At 40.3% G+C, this 14,601-nt stretch overlaps 1 protein-coding gene across 10 annotated transcripts in view; it reads left to right on the forward strand.

Moving 5' to 3' along the window:
• Positions 1-14,601, forward strand: part of SASH1 (SAM and SH3 domain containing 1) — a 537,788-nt gene that overhangs the window by 476,452 nt on the left and 46,735 nt on the right. For 5 of the 10 annotated variants that reach the window (XM_032683069.1, XM_032683074.1, XM_032683076.1 and 2 more), the window contains 3 exons: positions 10,590-10,630; positions 12,035-12,121; positions 13,435-13,550. In XM_032683069.1, the coding sequence (XP_032538960.1) occupies positions 10,590-10,630; positions 12,035-12,121; positions 13,435-13,550 (244 nt within the window). The remainder of the gene's footprint in view (positions 1-10,589; positions 10,631-12,034; positions 12,122-13,434; positions 13,551-14,601) is intronic. The other 5 variants (XM_032683070.1, XM_032683077.1, XM_032683079.1 and 2 more) reach the window with 3 other exon arrangements.

The following is a 14,601-nucleotide window of genomic DNA, read 5'->3' on the forward strand; positions in this document are numbered from 1 at the left end:
TTTAATTTTAGAAGTCCTTAATAAAAACCTCTCTGTGAGGACTGAGAGAGTTTCTGTTTACTGTCACCTCCTGCTGCAATGTGTGTGCTTGTTTTCTGTGCCTCCTTCCTTTGATCCCAAGATCTTGGATCCGTACTGCTGCGGGTAACGTGCAGTGGTGCATGAAGACAACTGCCACTGTATTTCCAATTGCCTGCACTTCCTGGGGTAGTGCCAGCTGGACTGGTTCAGAGGGAGTACGTGGAATACCGTTGTGATGTGACATGCTTTTGTAAGGTTTTACAGTCCCACATTTGAATATCTTCCAGTGATTCAACACTGGACAGTAATAGGAAGATTTCTGCCCTTGTTTTTGCTAGTTCTGTAGAAGGACTGTCAGTCCTAGAGGGATCTGGGGTGGATATGGGGACTCACACTGACTATGTAGAAGTCAGTTGTGTGGCAGTGAACAGCTGCTTAGGGGCTTCCTTTGTGACTGAAAGCTAGTTCATGTTAAAGGTCTCAGAGTGCAATAAATTGTCTTTTAGAGGTGCCTTATCTCACTTCATCACCCAAAGAGAAAGCAAAGATGGTTTGCTTGAGGCAGATGCTCATTTTCAGAACAGCATAAGACAGATGAGGTGAATTTTACCTTGGGTACTGTCACTGCCCCCATATTGTATGCTGGTAAAAGAGAAAGCCTAGAAGTCTTAGAGTTTAATAGTCATACTTCAGATATTGAAACATGAAAAAGTGTTCTTGAAGGATACCTGCCTGTCTAACACTATAATGAAACCAGAAGTGTCATGTGGATGGAAACATAATGAGAACTCTAACCTGGGAAGTAAACCTCCAAGGTTATCCTGTAATCCTAATGCTTTTCTCTCAGCCTCAAAGCACTTTATCCATGGGTAAATATCATCGTCTCACCTCAGATAATAATGAGATAAGGATCTCACAGGAGGAAAGCACACAACTGGGGAAGAAACTCCACTTACAAGTTCTAGCCAGCTTTCTAAGTTGTGTCTCCGTGTAGGTGTTGTACCACAAACAACTGAGTGAGAAGACAGTATCTACATAAACATCTTCTGAGATAGCCCATTTACCTCACTGAAAGGGATTTAACCACCTTATCTTAGTTCAGATGAAAGGGACATGTGATTTCTGTGGACCTTTCAAGAATGGAAGTGTCCCATTTGAGTATTTGTAGAAGGGTGTATGTGATTAACCTGATCATACATATGAAACCTATGCAGGACAGGTTGTGCCAGATACTTGCACAGTAAGACACCAGGCCATGTGATGCATTCTAATTGGACAAGGTGTCAAAAAAATTAAATTATATCTACTCAATACCATGCAAATTATTCAAACCTGAAATAATAAAGGCCTGTGCTGATTAGTGACAGCCTGCCACATCAGTACTGGCTTCATTTCCCTCAGCTTGGAGGGCTGAATTTTCACGTGAATTGCCTCTTCCTGGGAGGCAGATTTTATAAAATTGATCTACTGGAAAATGACCACATCAAGCCCGTTTGACACATCTGTACTTGCTACTAACATGTTGAGTTTGATGTTTTTCAGAGGAGGATGTCATGTTGGCCCTAGGGTTTTTTGGAGGGTTCAGTGTTTAGTATATGGTTTTAATCTGAATTTTCTGTGTGGGCATGCTATGAGACAGGAAAGCTTGTCCCTTTGGGGACACTGTTTTTGTGTACCTCTCATGCTGTGTGGAAGATGTGGGATAAACCTTTTACAAAACTTCTTTTATTGTGAGAGTAGTTTGCCAAACACGAAACTTGATACAGATGTGCACTGGTTTCTCATATTCACAAAGAGATTTGGGGAACAAAAGGAAAGATTTGTTCAAAACTAGCCATCCAGACTTTCAGGAGCTGGCTGGATCGTGGTCACTCTCAGTAGCTCGTTCACCCAGCACTGCTGCCTGCACACCCTGCAGCTTAACACTACCGGGGTCTAAAGTTTTAAAAATAACACATCTGGATGGTTGTTTAATTTGCCAGAGTTTAGAGATTCCAGACAGACTGGGAGAAGCAATGTTTGCTTTAACCTGGTTTGGTTTCCCTTTTCTGTGGTACCCAATTGGAAGAGAGAGCCCAGCAGGCTCCACTGTTCACCACACTGAAAACAGATTAACCTTGGTGGTCTGTGGTAGGAAAGAATCCTGTTTGTGTGGACAAGCAATGTATGTTCAGTCTTGCCTTGATTCTTACTAACCCTGCTGCCCAGTCTGGTCAAAGTCAGTGCAAAATTAGTCACTACCCTCAGTCCAGCAAGTTGTTTAACACATGTTTGTCTATTGGGTGCTGTGCTGTAACACAGATGAGCAGCCATAGGGCCTGAAGGGAGGCAGAAGGGATTAAATGGGCCTGGAGGCAGAATTGTGTGTCACCGTGAGTCATTGTCCCTCCAGAAGGTATTTGGGCCAATACTACCTTCCTCTGTTGCTGACAACACTGTTCCTGTTAATTGATCAAAGCTACAAAAAAGACTGCACATGTGAACCTACTCTGAGCATTATATATGCCCTACCATATATGGCTTTTGTTTGATTGGTTCTGACACGGAGAGAAAAATCTTCACTGTAGCAAAAGCCTCTGAGATTTATGTGAATAACAGCAAGGGTACTGATATGGCCTGAAAAGCTATCCACAAACAATAGAAAGCAAAGTCATATTTGTTCAAGCTTTGCCTCACAATTGCTCTGTTTTTTTGGCCTTACTGGAGTTCCTTCTATAAATTGAAACAGTTCGTCAGGTTTCTAAGTCATGCCATATTCAGCAAATAATGCAAAGCAGGGAATGAGGTATTTGTAGCTCTCTTCTCTGAATAATAAATTTCACTTCCCTTTGCACTTTCCAAGATTTCCATCTTTTAAACTGCAGTCTTGCTGTAAGCTGTGGTGCTAGCGTAACTTTGCAGATTTTCAGTATGCCTTCAGTAAATTGGCAACAGCATCTTTAAGCAATATTATTCATTTTAAACAAAAATCTCCCCAGAACTGCAGGTGCTTCTCTACAAACAGATTGACTTCTGCTTTTGCTAGAAGAATCATCAATGTAGCAAATATGCAGTAAATGTGTTCTTTAGCAGTTACTATTACTTCTCTGACCCCATACCATGTTGATCTGGGGACTTATTGTATATACAATCCCTATTATTTCCAAGTGATGGCAACACCCCAAGGATGTTTACTCAGATAGGGGACTGAGCAAGGTTTTCTCATAATTGTAAACAGAGCTTTTAAACAATGTAACCCAACTTTTAGCCTGTTCCCATTTTTGAGTATTCAAGTGTACATGACAGACTGATGAGCTCTGCATGTTTGCCAGGAAATCCAGGTTAAACTCAGTCCCCTGAACTCAGGCTTCTGCATCCTGACTCTCATCCTGTTTTTAGAAGAACTGGGGGGATGTTTCAGAGGGGAAGTTGTGTGTTTTCCCTCTTGGGAAATAGATCTGTTTGCTATCACTGTTTGCTCCATCAGCCTCTGGGCCAGTTTCAGATGTAATGTATCAGAGAACTGCCAGGAAAGAGAAAGAAGTGGGTGAGAGACCCAAGAGCACTGCACAGAGATAGGATGAGGTACTGACACTCCTGTATACTAATTTTTTTTCTTTGCAATTGCTAGAAAAAGGAAGGATGAAAACAATAAATGAAGTAACAGCTCTATCATGTATCTGATGTTTCACAGTCATTCCCACTACCTTTGCATGACAGTGGGTGTTATGAATTGTCACCTCCTATGTGAATCACCTACTGTTTCTTGAACTGTACCACTCAAGCACACTCCTGACCAAGTAAAAGAAATGGTCACACTTCACATCAAGTGCCACAATTCATCCTACTGTACTCCTCAGCCTGTGGCTCAGTACAGTTCAATTGTTCTTGACCCTGTGATACTCAGGACCTAAATCCAAGACTCTGCCAGAGCAGGAAACTGGCCAGAAACAGACTTGTCGGGGAGAAGAAGAAAAGCAAGCACATGTGGGGTGCAGGCAGTACAGGGCAACATTGCTCAGCGTCTTTGCATTCCCCCGGTGTGTGGGAGCTGCTGTGCCTCTGGCAGCTGTGTCCTCAACTCTCTGCTTCAGCTGCTCCCGAGAGCGAATGTCTGTCATCCTCTCTATGTGTACAGGATGTATTGAGCCACTCGCCATGGAATTTGTACAGTCTGACCAGATCTCTGATGGCTTGTTGGGAATGTCACAGCAGGAGTCACACAGTAGGCTCCTCAGGCGTTGTGACTTTCTCAGAGGTTGTGAGCAGGCAAGCAGTAAGACCACAACACAAGTGGCTACTATCTGCATGCTATTGTCACTGCAGGAGAGATGATTGACTGAATCTGTTTTTACAGATTTTCTGCAAAGAATGTGCCATAGTACATCCATTCAGTGTCCCGTGGTATAAACTGGAACTCTGTATTAGTCTAAGGCTGGGAGAGTGCTTGCATTTCAGTGTTCCCATCTTCCACAATGATTTTTAGTGAAACCTGCAAAAAGGTTCATGCAAGTCTCAATTGTGCCCCCTTTGGTACACTAATTTACTGGCCTTTGCCATCAGTTTTTAACACTCGATTCCCTAATCCTCTTTCCCTGCAGCATCCAAGCTGCAGGTCAAGATTTGAATGCAGGAGGTTATTAGATCATCCCATGGCTGGGGAGGGCTTAAATTCTATCACTTAGATTCTGGCAACTTCTCAAGGTACCCAGATTACCTTTGGCAGGTATTTGTAAGCTCATCTGCAAAGAAAGAGGAGTGCAAGTCTGACAGAGGATGTGAGGCAGAGAGGGTAGAAACAGAGAACAAAGCAGAAAACAAACAAATCCCCCAAAGAGAGAATACTAAAGGCTGCACCTAATTGCTAACAGAATAAATTGTTCCTCTCAAACAGTTTAAAAATGGAAAAGAATATTGGAAGGAAAAGAAGTAAGAGCTTTCTGTACTTGAGATGTTTGCATTTAAGATGCATTTTTTTATATACCCTTTGCTTGCAGGAATTGAAAAAAACCAGTGAATGTGTATGGCCCTGTTTTCACTTGTTTGAGGCCTGATTTAGTCAAAGCCAAATTATTCATGCTGCCTTTAAACAGCCTCCTCAAGAGAAGTAGGGCAGGAAACTCCCACAATAACCCACACAATAGGAGCAAGAGGCCAGCCAAATGATGCCTGGGACACGTGAGGAGGGAAACCAGTGTGCCTTTGAGCAACTGGAAGAAGATTTCAATCCTGTTAACTTTCTATGGGGAGGTATGAAGGGTGCCTTTGACGCCAAAGTCAGACTTGTCACAGCTAGTTGAGATGGCACACAGTGAGCAACGCGCAGAAAACAGGGATGCATTGCCTGCAGTACATCAGGCCCTGCTCTTTGCTGTCAAAGAGTTTTTAGCTGGCATTTATCTGCCTCCTGGCTGGGACCAACCAGTCAGTTATTACATACGTGACATACCCCCACCTGCCTGCTGCCAGTCCCCAGACCAAGCCTGTGGGACCAACATGATGACTTCCATGCTGGTGATGCTGTGAAATACACATACACATACAGGGCCCACAAGCAGCTCAGTGTTTGTTTCCACTGAGAAAGTTTTGACCTGCTTAAAGTGCCATTGCTATGGAAACCTAATGAGAAGATAATTGAATGAAACGTCTTTGCTTTCCATCCCTTTCTCACACTGATGCCAGCAAGGTCAGAACCTTGCAGGCCTCCTTTCTCTTCAGGTTCATGCAAATTTGATAAAAATACCAAAGGCCCATTTTCTTCCCTGTGCCAGCTCCAGTTAGATAAATTATCTTGTATTCAGTCAGGAACAGTTACAAGTGTGTCAGTTTTTCATATTAATTATGTAACTGGGCCATTTCTAATGCACATGGATAACCAAATGGCTTTGCAGCAGAGCCAGCATGGGCTTTTGCACTGGTTTATTCACCACTATGAATGTGCATAATATTTGTATACTGAAAATCCCATCTAAACCATTTTCCTCAGTGGGCTATAAGTAGTCAGTGGGAAGGAATGAGAGGGGCACTATCAGTTTATTGAAGATCATAACAGTAGTGGTTTCATTATCATATGGTGCTGTGCATCTGTGGATTTTAAAGTCCATAAATGAGATGCGGCCATTTGTTAAAGAACATATACATTTAAAATACTTAGTGTTGAAACAAACCCCCATCATTCTCAGTTCCCGTGTTTGTTCTGTTTCAAGAATGATGAGCTTTTAAAAATCAACAGGCACATTCATGAAAGCAGCACGTGGTGTCATTTGTTTCTCTTTCCAGTTCTGTGGAGTACCAGCACATTCTTGGGGTACGTGTGGCTGTACCTATTGTAAAATCAACTGCTCTCTATGCAAAATAAGCCCTGGTGTTATTCTGTCTGAGACTAGAATTAGTCCAGAGTAACAGGGAAAGCTGTAGCCTAGCAGCTCAATGCAGCCTCGTGGAAACCTGTCTTAATAATCAGACAGGCTCAGTTGGCTTGTGATGCAAATGTGTGCATTCGTTCTTCCTTTCACTCCAAATTTTGGAGACTGCCTTCAGGTTTCAAGGGGATTCCTTAGGTACAACAACGTCATCACCACTGCAGCACTTTTATGGAAAGAAAGATTCAAAGATCCTTTTGGATACCGGGCTTTGACGTTTTTCATACAAAGCCCACAGGCTTCAAAAGAACAACCAGAAGTGTCCTCCAGAGGCAATCCTCAGGCCGATATCTTTGTATCTAGGATGTCTGGTCAGGCCTCTTATCTTTCAAGCAACCTCTTATAGAAGCAGTTAATTAAGTTTTTAAAGTTGTCCTCCCTTTTCCTACCTACTGTTGGAAGTTTGTCCAAATAGTTAGGAAATGTTAGCTCCTTTTTTCTAATTTTTTCCAGCTTATGTCTGTTTGTTCCTGTATCTAATTTATTAATGAGCAATAAGTTAATCTTCTTGCAGCTTTCCAATTTGACAGGCAAAACTTTTCTAACTTTCTCTTATAAGAAAAGCTGTCCAGTTCCCTGGCCATTCTAACAGGTTTTCTCTTTACAACTGCTGGTTCGAATTCATCTTTCTTGAGCATAAATAATGGTGGTTGTACGGCCATTCTCATATATATTCATTCTTTGTACTGCCATTGGAATTTCTCATCCTTATACCTTTTAGGATTAATATGTAGGTTTTTTCTCAATCATCCTTTTCCCACTGGTATCCCCAGGTACTCTTTTCATTTGCAGACCTGCAGCATTTGAAAGACTGACTTTTGTGTCCATTCTGTTTTGTGCACTTGCACATTTCAGTGTTGAATGTAAACTCATTTCTGTTAAGCCATACTTTCTAATCAAGAAGTTCCTGGTCCAGGTTCTCCACTCCAGCTGTTGCTACTAATTTTGTGTCACTGACCTCGGAGTAGCCTGATGTAATTTACTAAACTCTGCTCAAACTCATCAACTATCTACGGCAGTAATATTTGCTTACTCTCAAAAGTAGCTCCATTTTTAGATTATATATTGTGCCTTCTGTTTTGTGGTGGTTTGGGAGGGGATTTTTTGGGTTTTGGGGGTTTTTTCTCACATTTATTTGTTTCAGCATTATGGCTCCAAGAGGCACCGAGTATCAGCATAGAGATGGTTTTGAATTTGTGAAATTAATGGATTAAAATTTTGACCCCTTCTGCTGGCCACAATTCAGAGATTATGTGTTGATAAGAAAATCAACATTTTCTTTCCCTCTGGCCATAAATCTTTTTTTCTTTTTTGTTGTGTGAACGTATACCCATACATTTCTTCTGTTGTATGCTGTGACAGAGTACATTTAATGTGAAAGCTTGCTAATGAAGTTGTACATCAGACCACAACAAAAATGAAGGCCTCCATGGTGGAGTGATGGCATTTGGCTCCTTTTCAGACACACAGTGCTGAAACTTCTGCCAAGTGTCACTGCATCATTAACTTTCAGTACAAGTTATCAGTCTATGAATGGAAGAACACAAATCTCTTTCAATGCACGTTCAAGGAAGCGCTGCAGATTTAACAGAGTAAGGGAGTGTAATTTGCAAATCAAACATATAGCAACTCCTAGGTACTCTGAAATTTTTCACCAGACATCTAGGAAGTAAAACGCTTGATTGATTTCACTGACGATTTTTAAGCATCAGAGCTGTCTAGTGGAACTAAAGCCAGTGCCCTATCAGACACTATGTGGTAAGTTTTGTTGGCATTTCCATCTCTTCAGACCAGCTGTTAGCATTTTCAAGGTCAGCCCAAGCACAGAAGATTTCCTCTTTAAAGAATGCATGAAATGATAATTGGAATTTGCATAGTTCAGCATAGTTCTCAAATCAGCTATAAATGAGAAGGTGGTCTGCTTTCTGTGGATCCTACTCTTCTCCTGACCCACTCTAGTTCAGGCGTGTTAGAACTTTGCTCCTACTGCCTTTCCCGTTCTTTGAAGGCCAGTGTGTGATGAGTTGGTGGTCTCAGGCCAATTCCCAGCGAACAGATGTCCACATCACAAACAGTGCCGCTACACCTGCTACTTACTTGAATCATTGTTGGCAACTGTGCAAGAGAAGAAAAGGATTAAAATGGATTTGTAGGCCACAGAGCACAAGAGACTGCCTCTCCACTTTGAGGCTGTTTTCACTAGTGAGGCAGAGTTCCGATCATTAACAGATTTCATTTTCTAAGGATGATGACTTGGTATATTTCATGGATACTAAATTCATTTAAGATAAATAGGTGAGGTCTATGCTCATGTGCAAAACATGTAGCGGATTAATTCTATCAGTTCCAACAGAACTTTGCTTTCATAAAAACAAAAGTCTCTGTATACAATTCCACATACTTTTTATCTGATTTACCTTTATGTAGAAAAATACTTGCTAACAACTTTACTTTGAAGTGTCTGGATGAATTCCTGGCCCTGTTCAGAGGCTTTTCTGGAAATTTGTACCCAGAAAGTATGGGGTTTGTATTTTTCTCCTGCATTTTTTATTCAGACCTCTTAAAATCTAGCCATTTGAAGGCATATTATTAACTTTTCTCCTTCAAGGGTTAACTTCATCAACAAGGAGAACACTGAATGTCTCCCTCCTCCTGGTACATAAAAAATCTGAAGTTTGTTTGCCTCAATTAGTTTGCAGTTTGTGCTGGATTAGATTTCTGATCAGTCTGAGTTCGAAAGAGATTGCATTTCAGAGCTTCACTGTGCCAGACCCTCCTTGTCTAGATGAATTACTAAATCAAACTGAAACTTCACACTGTCTTGTTTCCCCTTTAATGATGTCTTTGCAAATTGATGAGTATGTGTTTCATGCTTATAAGACGTGTGCCAGTAATTACTTACGTCTTCTAAACCCTGAACTGGCTTAAACTAAAATTTTCCTTTTAGTGATTTAGTGAATTGATCAGAAACTCTTCATTGCCCTCTGCTGGGAGTCTGAGAGAGCTAAAGGAGCCCGTGCAGACAGGGTGTGTGGACAGCAACAAGCGCATGGCATGTGTGTATTATTATATGGCTCGTTCAAAGAACAATTTGGCTTGAGGTCTGCTTGGTACGCTGGGGTATGCGTGTTTCCATTCTACATGACCGCAGTGGAGCCACCGCACAATAGAGCATTGTCACATCGTGGGGCCGAGCTCTCAGCAAAAACACTGCAGTAATGCTTTGCACTTGGAGCCTCCAGCAAAGCCGTTGATGCTGGCAGGGCAGGAGTCATTTCACTGGCTTGGTGCTGCGTGGTTAAATAGAAAGGCTTCAAAGAATAACGCAAGGTTTGGTAATTTCTATTAGCTCCATTTATACAGACAGAAAAAAAAGCCAATGAACCAGGGTGATGCTGTCTCATCAGAGATCCCACAATGAACTGTTGGCACTGAGTTGGAATCCATTATGGAAAACTGGTTCAACGAATATAAAGACCTAGAACAAAAGATTTATTTACTATTTTAGTGGGTTGTTTGTAAAGTCCATGTTCTGTTAAAATAAGTCTCTCCAGCTAGCTTTTGAGGAAGGGAGCATACACTGATGGGAAAGCACACAAAAGGGACTCAGGAGCAAGAAGCTGTAGTCTCCAGTCATCTGTGGTTGCACTTCATAGGGTCTGGACAAGCTTTCTTAAGCTTGTCTTGAAATCTCTACTACTTTTTCCACACAGTGGCTTCTGAAAGTGTAATGAGCACATATTTATAAAGCTTTATAAGAGAAAAAACAAGTGGACTGAAAACTGTTACACAGCTAAACAAATGCAACATCACAGTTCTACAGTTTCTAAGGTAGCAAAATTGCTGTTTTGCAAATGGAAGGGGGGAAGCTATGTGAATAATTGTTTTTCTTAGGGATCCCTGGGCTCTTTTACCTTAACCATAGATTTTTGTCAGTATATATTTTTCTATGCGGGTCACAAAAGTCATGTTTAAGAGGGGAGCTCAGTTGCTGTGGTCAGACCAGTGCATTCAGGTTTTGTTTCCAACTTGCTGCACTGGGAAGAAAAGGGAAGAGAAAACAGCTCATGATGTATTGTTTGGAAACTATAATTTACTGTAACCAGACAGCTCCCATGAAATGTGAGAAACCTGCATCAATAAGTCCATTTCTCTTTTTTGTCCTAGGCTCTCCATTCATAAATCAAGCTCGGAAGAAGGCTCTGTAGGTCAGTATATTTCATTTTATTTGATACTCCTGTGGAATTCTTAAACAGCTTTTGAGTTTTGCTTGTGCTGGGATGTGAAGAGCTGAGTAAACGCAATGCTGTGTGTGTGTGTGTGTGTGTGGAGAGCGAGTCTCAGCAGCTTTAAGTTAAATGCTGGGTGTCTCAGTGATCACTGAAATTGCCCAACCAGCATTGTCATGTGATAAATATGCATCTTTTGACTTGTTATATTGAATTTCAAATGTTTGCTTGTTAGATCACTGCTAGCCTGTTTGTTTGTATTCTGAAAACTACCACCACCAGTGAATAACTGGGATTTTTGTTATTTTTGTTCATGTCATGCCAGAGTCTCTTCCTTTATTTCTGAAATATTTTGCTCATTGGAGAGGAAAAATAAAACTGGGAGGTTTTTCTTATTTGTTTCTTTTTAGTGGTATTCTAGGGATATGTCCACACAGTCTAAACTTAACCAGTATTTCAGAGTCAGCAAACCAAGCTCTAGGTCATCTAGGGTGAAATCTTAGATACGATCATGCTGAAACTGAGTGGCACAGTATAAAATACGTTCCTTTGAATTTTTCAAAATACGTTCCTTTGAATTTTCAAATGCTCTTTATCAGTAGCATTTCTACCAGATCAGGCACACTATGTTCACTTGCAAGTGGCATAAACTTTATAGCATGTGCCCTGGTTAATTCAGTGGAACACAGTTATATATGCCCTACCTTGGGCAAGATGCCATTTTTCTTTTTAGAGCATATGATTATTTCTGTGTCATCAATCCATATGCAGATCTGATATTAGTGGACATGGAGACCCAGCCCTGTACAGTCCAGGCATACAGAGAAACAAGAACCAGATGTAGCTGATAGTCTTATAAAATTTCTCATGCCAAGTAGCAGAATGTGTGTGTGTGTGTGTGTGTGTACATTTATATATAAGTAAAGTATTTCTTTTCTCTATAGATATGCACACACGTACTAGAAACCGCTTATCTTAAGTTCTGGCTTAGGCTGCATAACTGTGATTCAGTTAAAGAGAATAGACCAACAAAATACTTCAAAAACACTTCCAGACTTGACATTAGTAACTCAAAAGACATCAAAATGAATGTTAAATATTTTCTGTTTATAATTCTAAATATGTATGTTACTTGTTTATCTCAGTCCTCTGTAGCATTGGCAATTATAAAAGAATGTGTATTTCCCCGAAATGGCTATATCAGCATAGTTCTAGCACAGAATAAATCAAGAAAACCAGAAAATCTGAGATTTTTTTATTCTTGTTTCTGAATTAAAAATGCAACTTAATGCTTGAAAACTTCTCTAGCTTTTACTAACTAATGTTTCTTTCTAAAATTCTTTTTCCCTTTCCCCTCAACCTCCCTCCCCACTTTCCTTTTAGGGAAAGCAGACTGGAAAAAGAAAAATAAGTTTTTTTGGCAGAATTTCCGAAAGAACCAGAAAGGACTAATGAGGCAAACTTCAAAAGGTAAAGCTTTTTCAAGGGCGCACATCCTATCCATATAAAATAAAAAGAGCCAGCATCACAAAGGAGTAAAATGCATTTGTAATATTGTGGCGGTTGGGGGTCTGTGGCTCTGGAAGTGTCACAGATTTGGTTCATCTTGACAGTGCTCAGAATGACAAGTCATATTCTTGAGACTGTAGACATGAGGCTGGGATGCCTTTAGCCTTGACTGTCAGTGATGGCACACACACAAAGTGATGCAGTTAATATCTACTTATAAGTCATATTTGTAAATAAACAAGATGTTTGATTTTTTTTTTTATTTTTTTTTCTGGTCCTGGCTTGATAAGAGAAATACTGATCTTTTTTAATTAGAAAGGTATTTCTTCTTTCTTTGGCATTTAGTTACTTTGAGCTGTTTGTTTTAGGCTTGAATCTGGCCTGCCATTGTTGGAGAAGACGCTTATAAGAAGCAGTAGTAAAAATGCCTCTGATGACTACTGCAAATACAGGATTCTACTTAAACTGTCAGGTGTCTTTCTCTAGTTCTTCTCCAAAAGATGCAGTTGTTCATTGCATTAAGTATTTCTTTTCACATAGAAAATGTCTATCTGTGAGATTCTTATGTTGCAAACAGGCACTTCTCCACATCCCTATGTCTGCATTCAGATGGATTGTGAAAGATAGCAAAGGCCCAAAGGAGATACACTTTCAGTTAAACGTGGGTCCTTGCTGGCTCTGAAGGCAAGTTCTAATTGTCTGTGCTGACATACCAAACACACACCAAAAGGAGAGGTCCTGTAGTTGGGATCCCCAGTACATCCCACTCCATGTACCAGCTTAGTGGCCAATTAGATAATCTGGATAGATCAGAAGACATGGCCAGTCCACAGCAGAGAGCTACAGGGGCCCAGTACGCCATTCCTGAAAAGGCTTCCCATCTGCTCTGGCAGCTGACTACAGTATTCCTCAGGGCTGAGTGCAGGACTTTTCTGACATTAGCACTTTCTCTTTTGATTCTTGTCTTTCAGGGTCAATAACCATGTGATGACGGTCACGTTTTATTTCTCTTTGTCATGCTCACTTGCTTTCAGTGTCAAAGTAGACTTAGTTTTTTTTAGTCCCAAATTACTTCCTTTTATTGCTCAGTTACGTCGAAATCGTTCCATTCTTTGAAATCATACTAGGAGCCTGCTCTGATGTGGGTCTGTTTCTGGCCAGCCAGATCCACATGGCAGCCAGATTTCAGAGCACTGGGTAAAAATCCAGTTTCAATGTACCGTGCTCTGTGCATGAACTCCTACATGTACTCAATATATTTGTGCTTTTTCCTGCAGGAGAGGATGTAGGGTATGTGGCCAGTGAGATCACAATGAGTGATGAGGAACGGATCCAGCTGATGATGATGGTCAAAGAGAAGATGATCACCATTGAGGAAGCACTTGCTAGGGTATGATATGTACATACTTGAATCTCCTTGAGAAACTTGCTTTAGAATGTAGGATGTATCAATTTGTAGTTTTACTTTGTTCAGAAAACATAGGAGAAGGTGAAGAAAGGCTGCCTATTTGCCCCATTGTACTAGGTAACATAAATTAGATAGCAATTCCTTTGTTTGTTGGGAAAAAATAGGTATCCAATGTATGATATATTAATAGAGTCCTAAAAGCATTTGATCCTCTCCATTGACAATAAAGGGTGCTAATCAGAGAAAAGCTCAAGTGTAGACATTTTCATTGCAGCTGTCTAAAGTAAGGGAGAGGTATCTCACTTGTAGTCTTTCTTTATCAATCAAGTATGTTCATAGGTTTGTGTAAGTACTAATAGGAATGCTTCAGGTTTTGCTGAGTTTCAGTGCAACTTTTGAATTTGTACCCTTGTGTAAAACACTGTGATGGAACATAGGGTATTCCTTATGGTTTCCATTAGAGAAAATGTGATTTAGATCGGTTGGCAGTCAGATAAATATTTTTACTGACATACTACATCTTGAAATAGATTAGCCTAGAATATAAAATTATGTTATTGGCTGAAGAAAATATTGCTTTGCTGGAAATTATATAATGAAAAAATGCAAAATTTTTAAATTATCGAGTGGTATTGTTGGAAATTCTTTTACTTCTCTGCTCTTAAAATTTTGGGGGGGGAGGGCTGAACTTAATCTGATGGTTTGTATGTGGACTGTTACTGTTTCCCTCTAGTGGTCTGAGCTACTAACAACAACTTTTTTTTTTTTAATATCAGTTCTTAAGGGTCATTTCAACACTTTAACTCCAGTAAAATGTTGAAACTCAAGGATTGGTTTTTTGTCTGAAGCCTTTTATTGGGAAACAGGGAAGATGAGGGGATTTTTTGGTTGGTTGGTTGGGGTTTTTTTAAATTATAAAGGATAGTTCCTAGTCTTTACTGCAGATCATTTTCTTTATGAAGGAAATTGGCAGATCATTGTGATTTAGTCTGTTCATTGTAAATTGTACCTCTGAGATGAGGATGTGTAATTT

This window comes from Chiroxiphia lanceolata, chromosome 3 (genome assembly GCF_009829145.1).
Source record: "Chiroxiphia lanceolata isolate bChiLan1 chromosome 3, bChiLan1.pri, whole genome shotgun sequence".
Classification (NCBI taxonomy): Eukaryota; Metazoa; Chordata; class Aves; order Passeriformes; family Pipridae; genus Chiroxiphia; species Chiroxiphia lanceolata.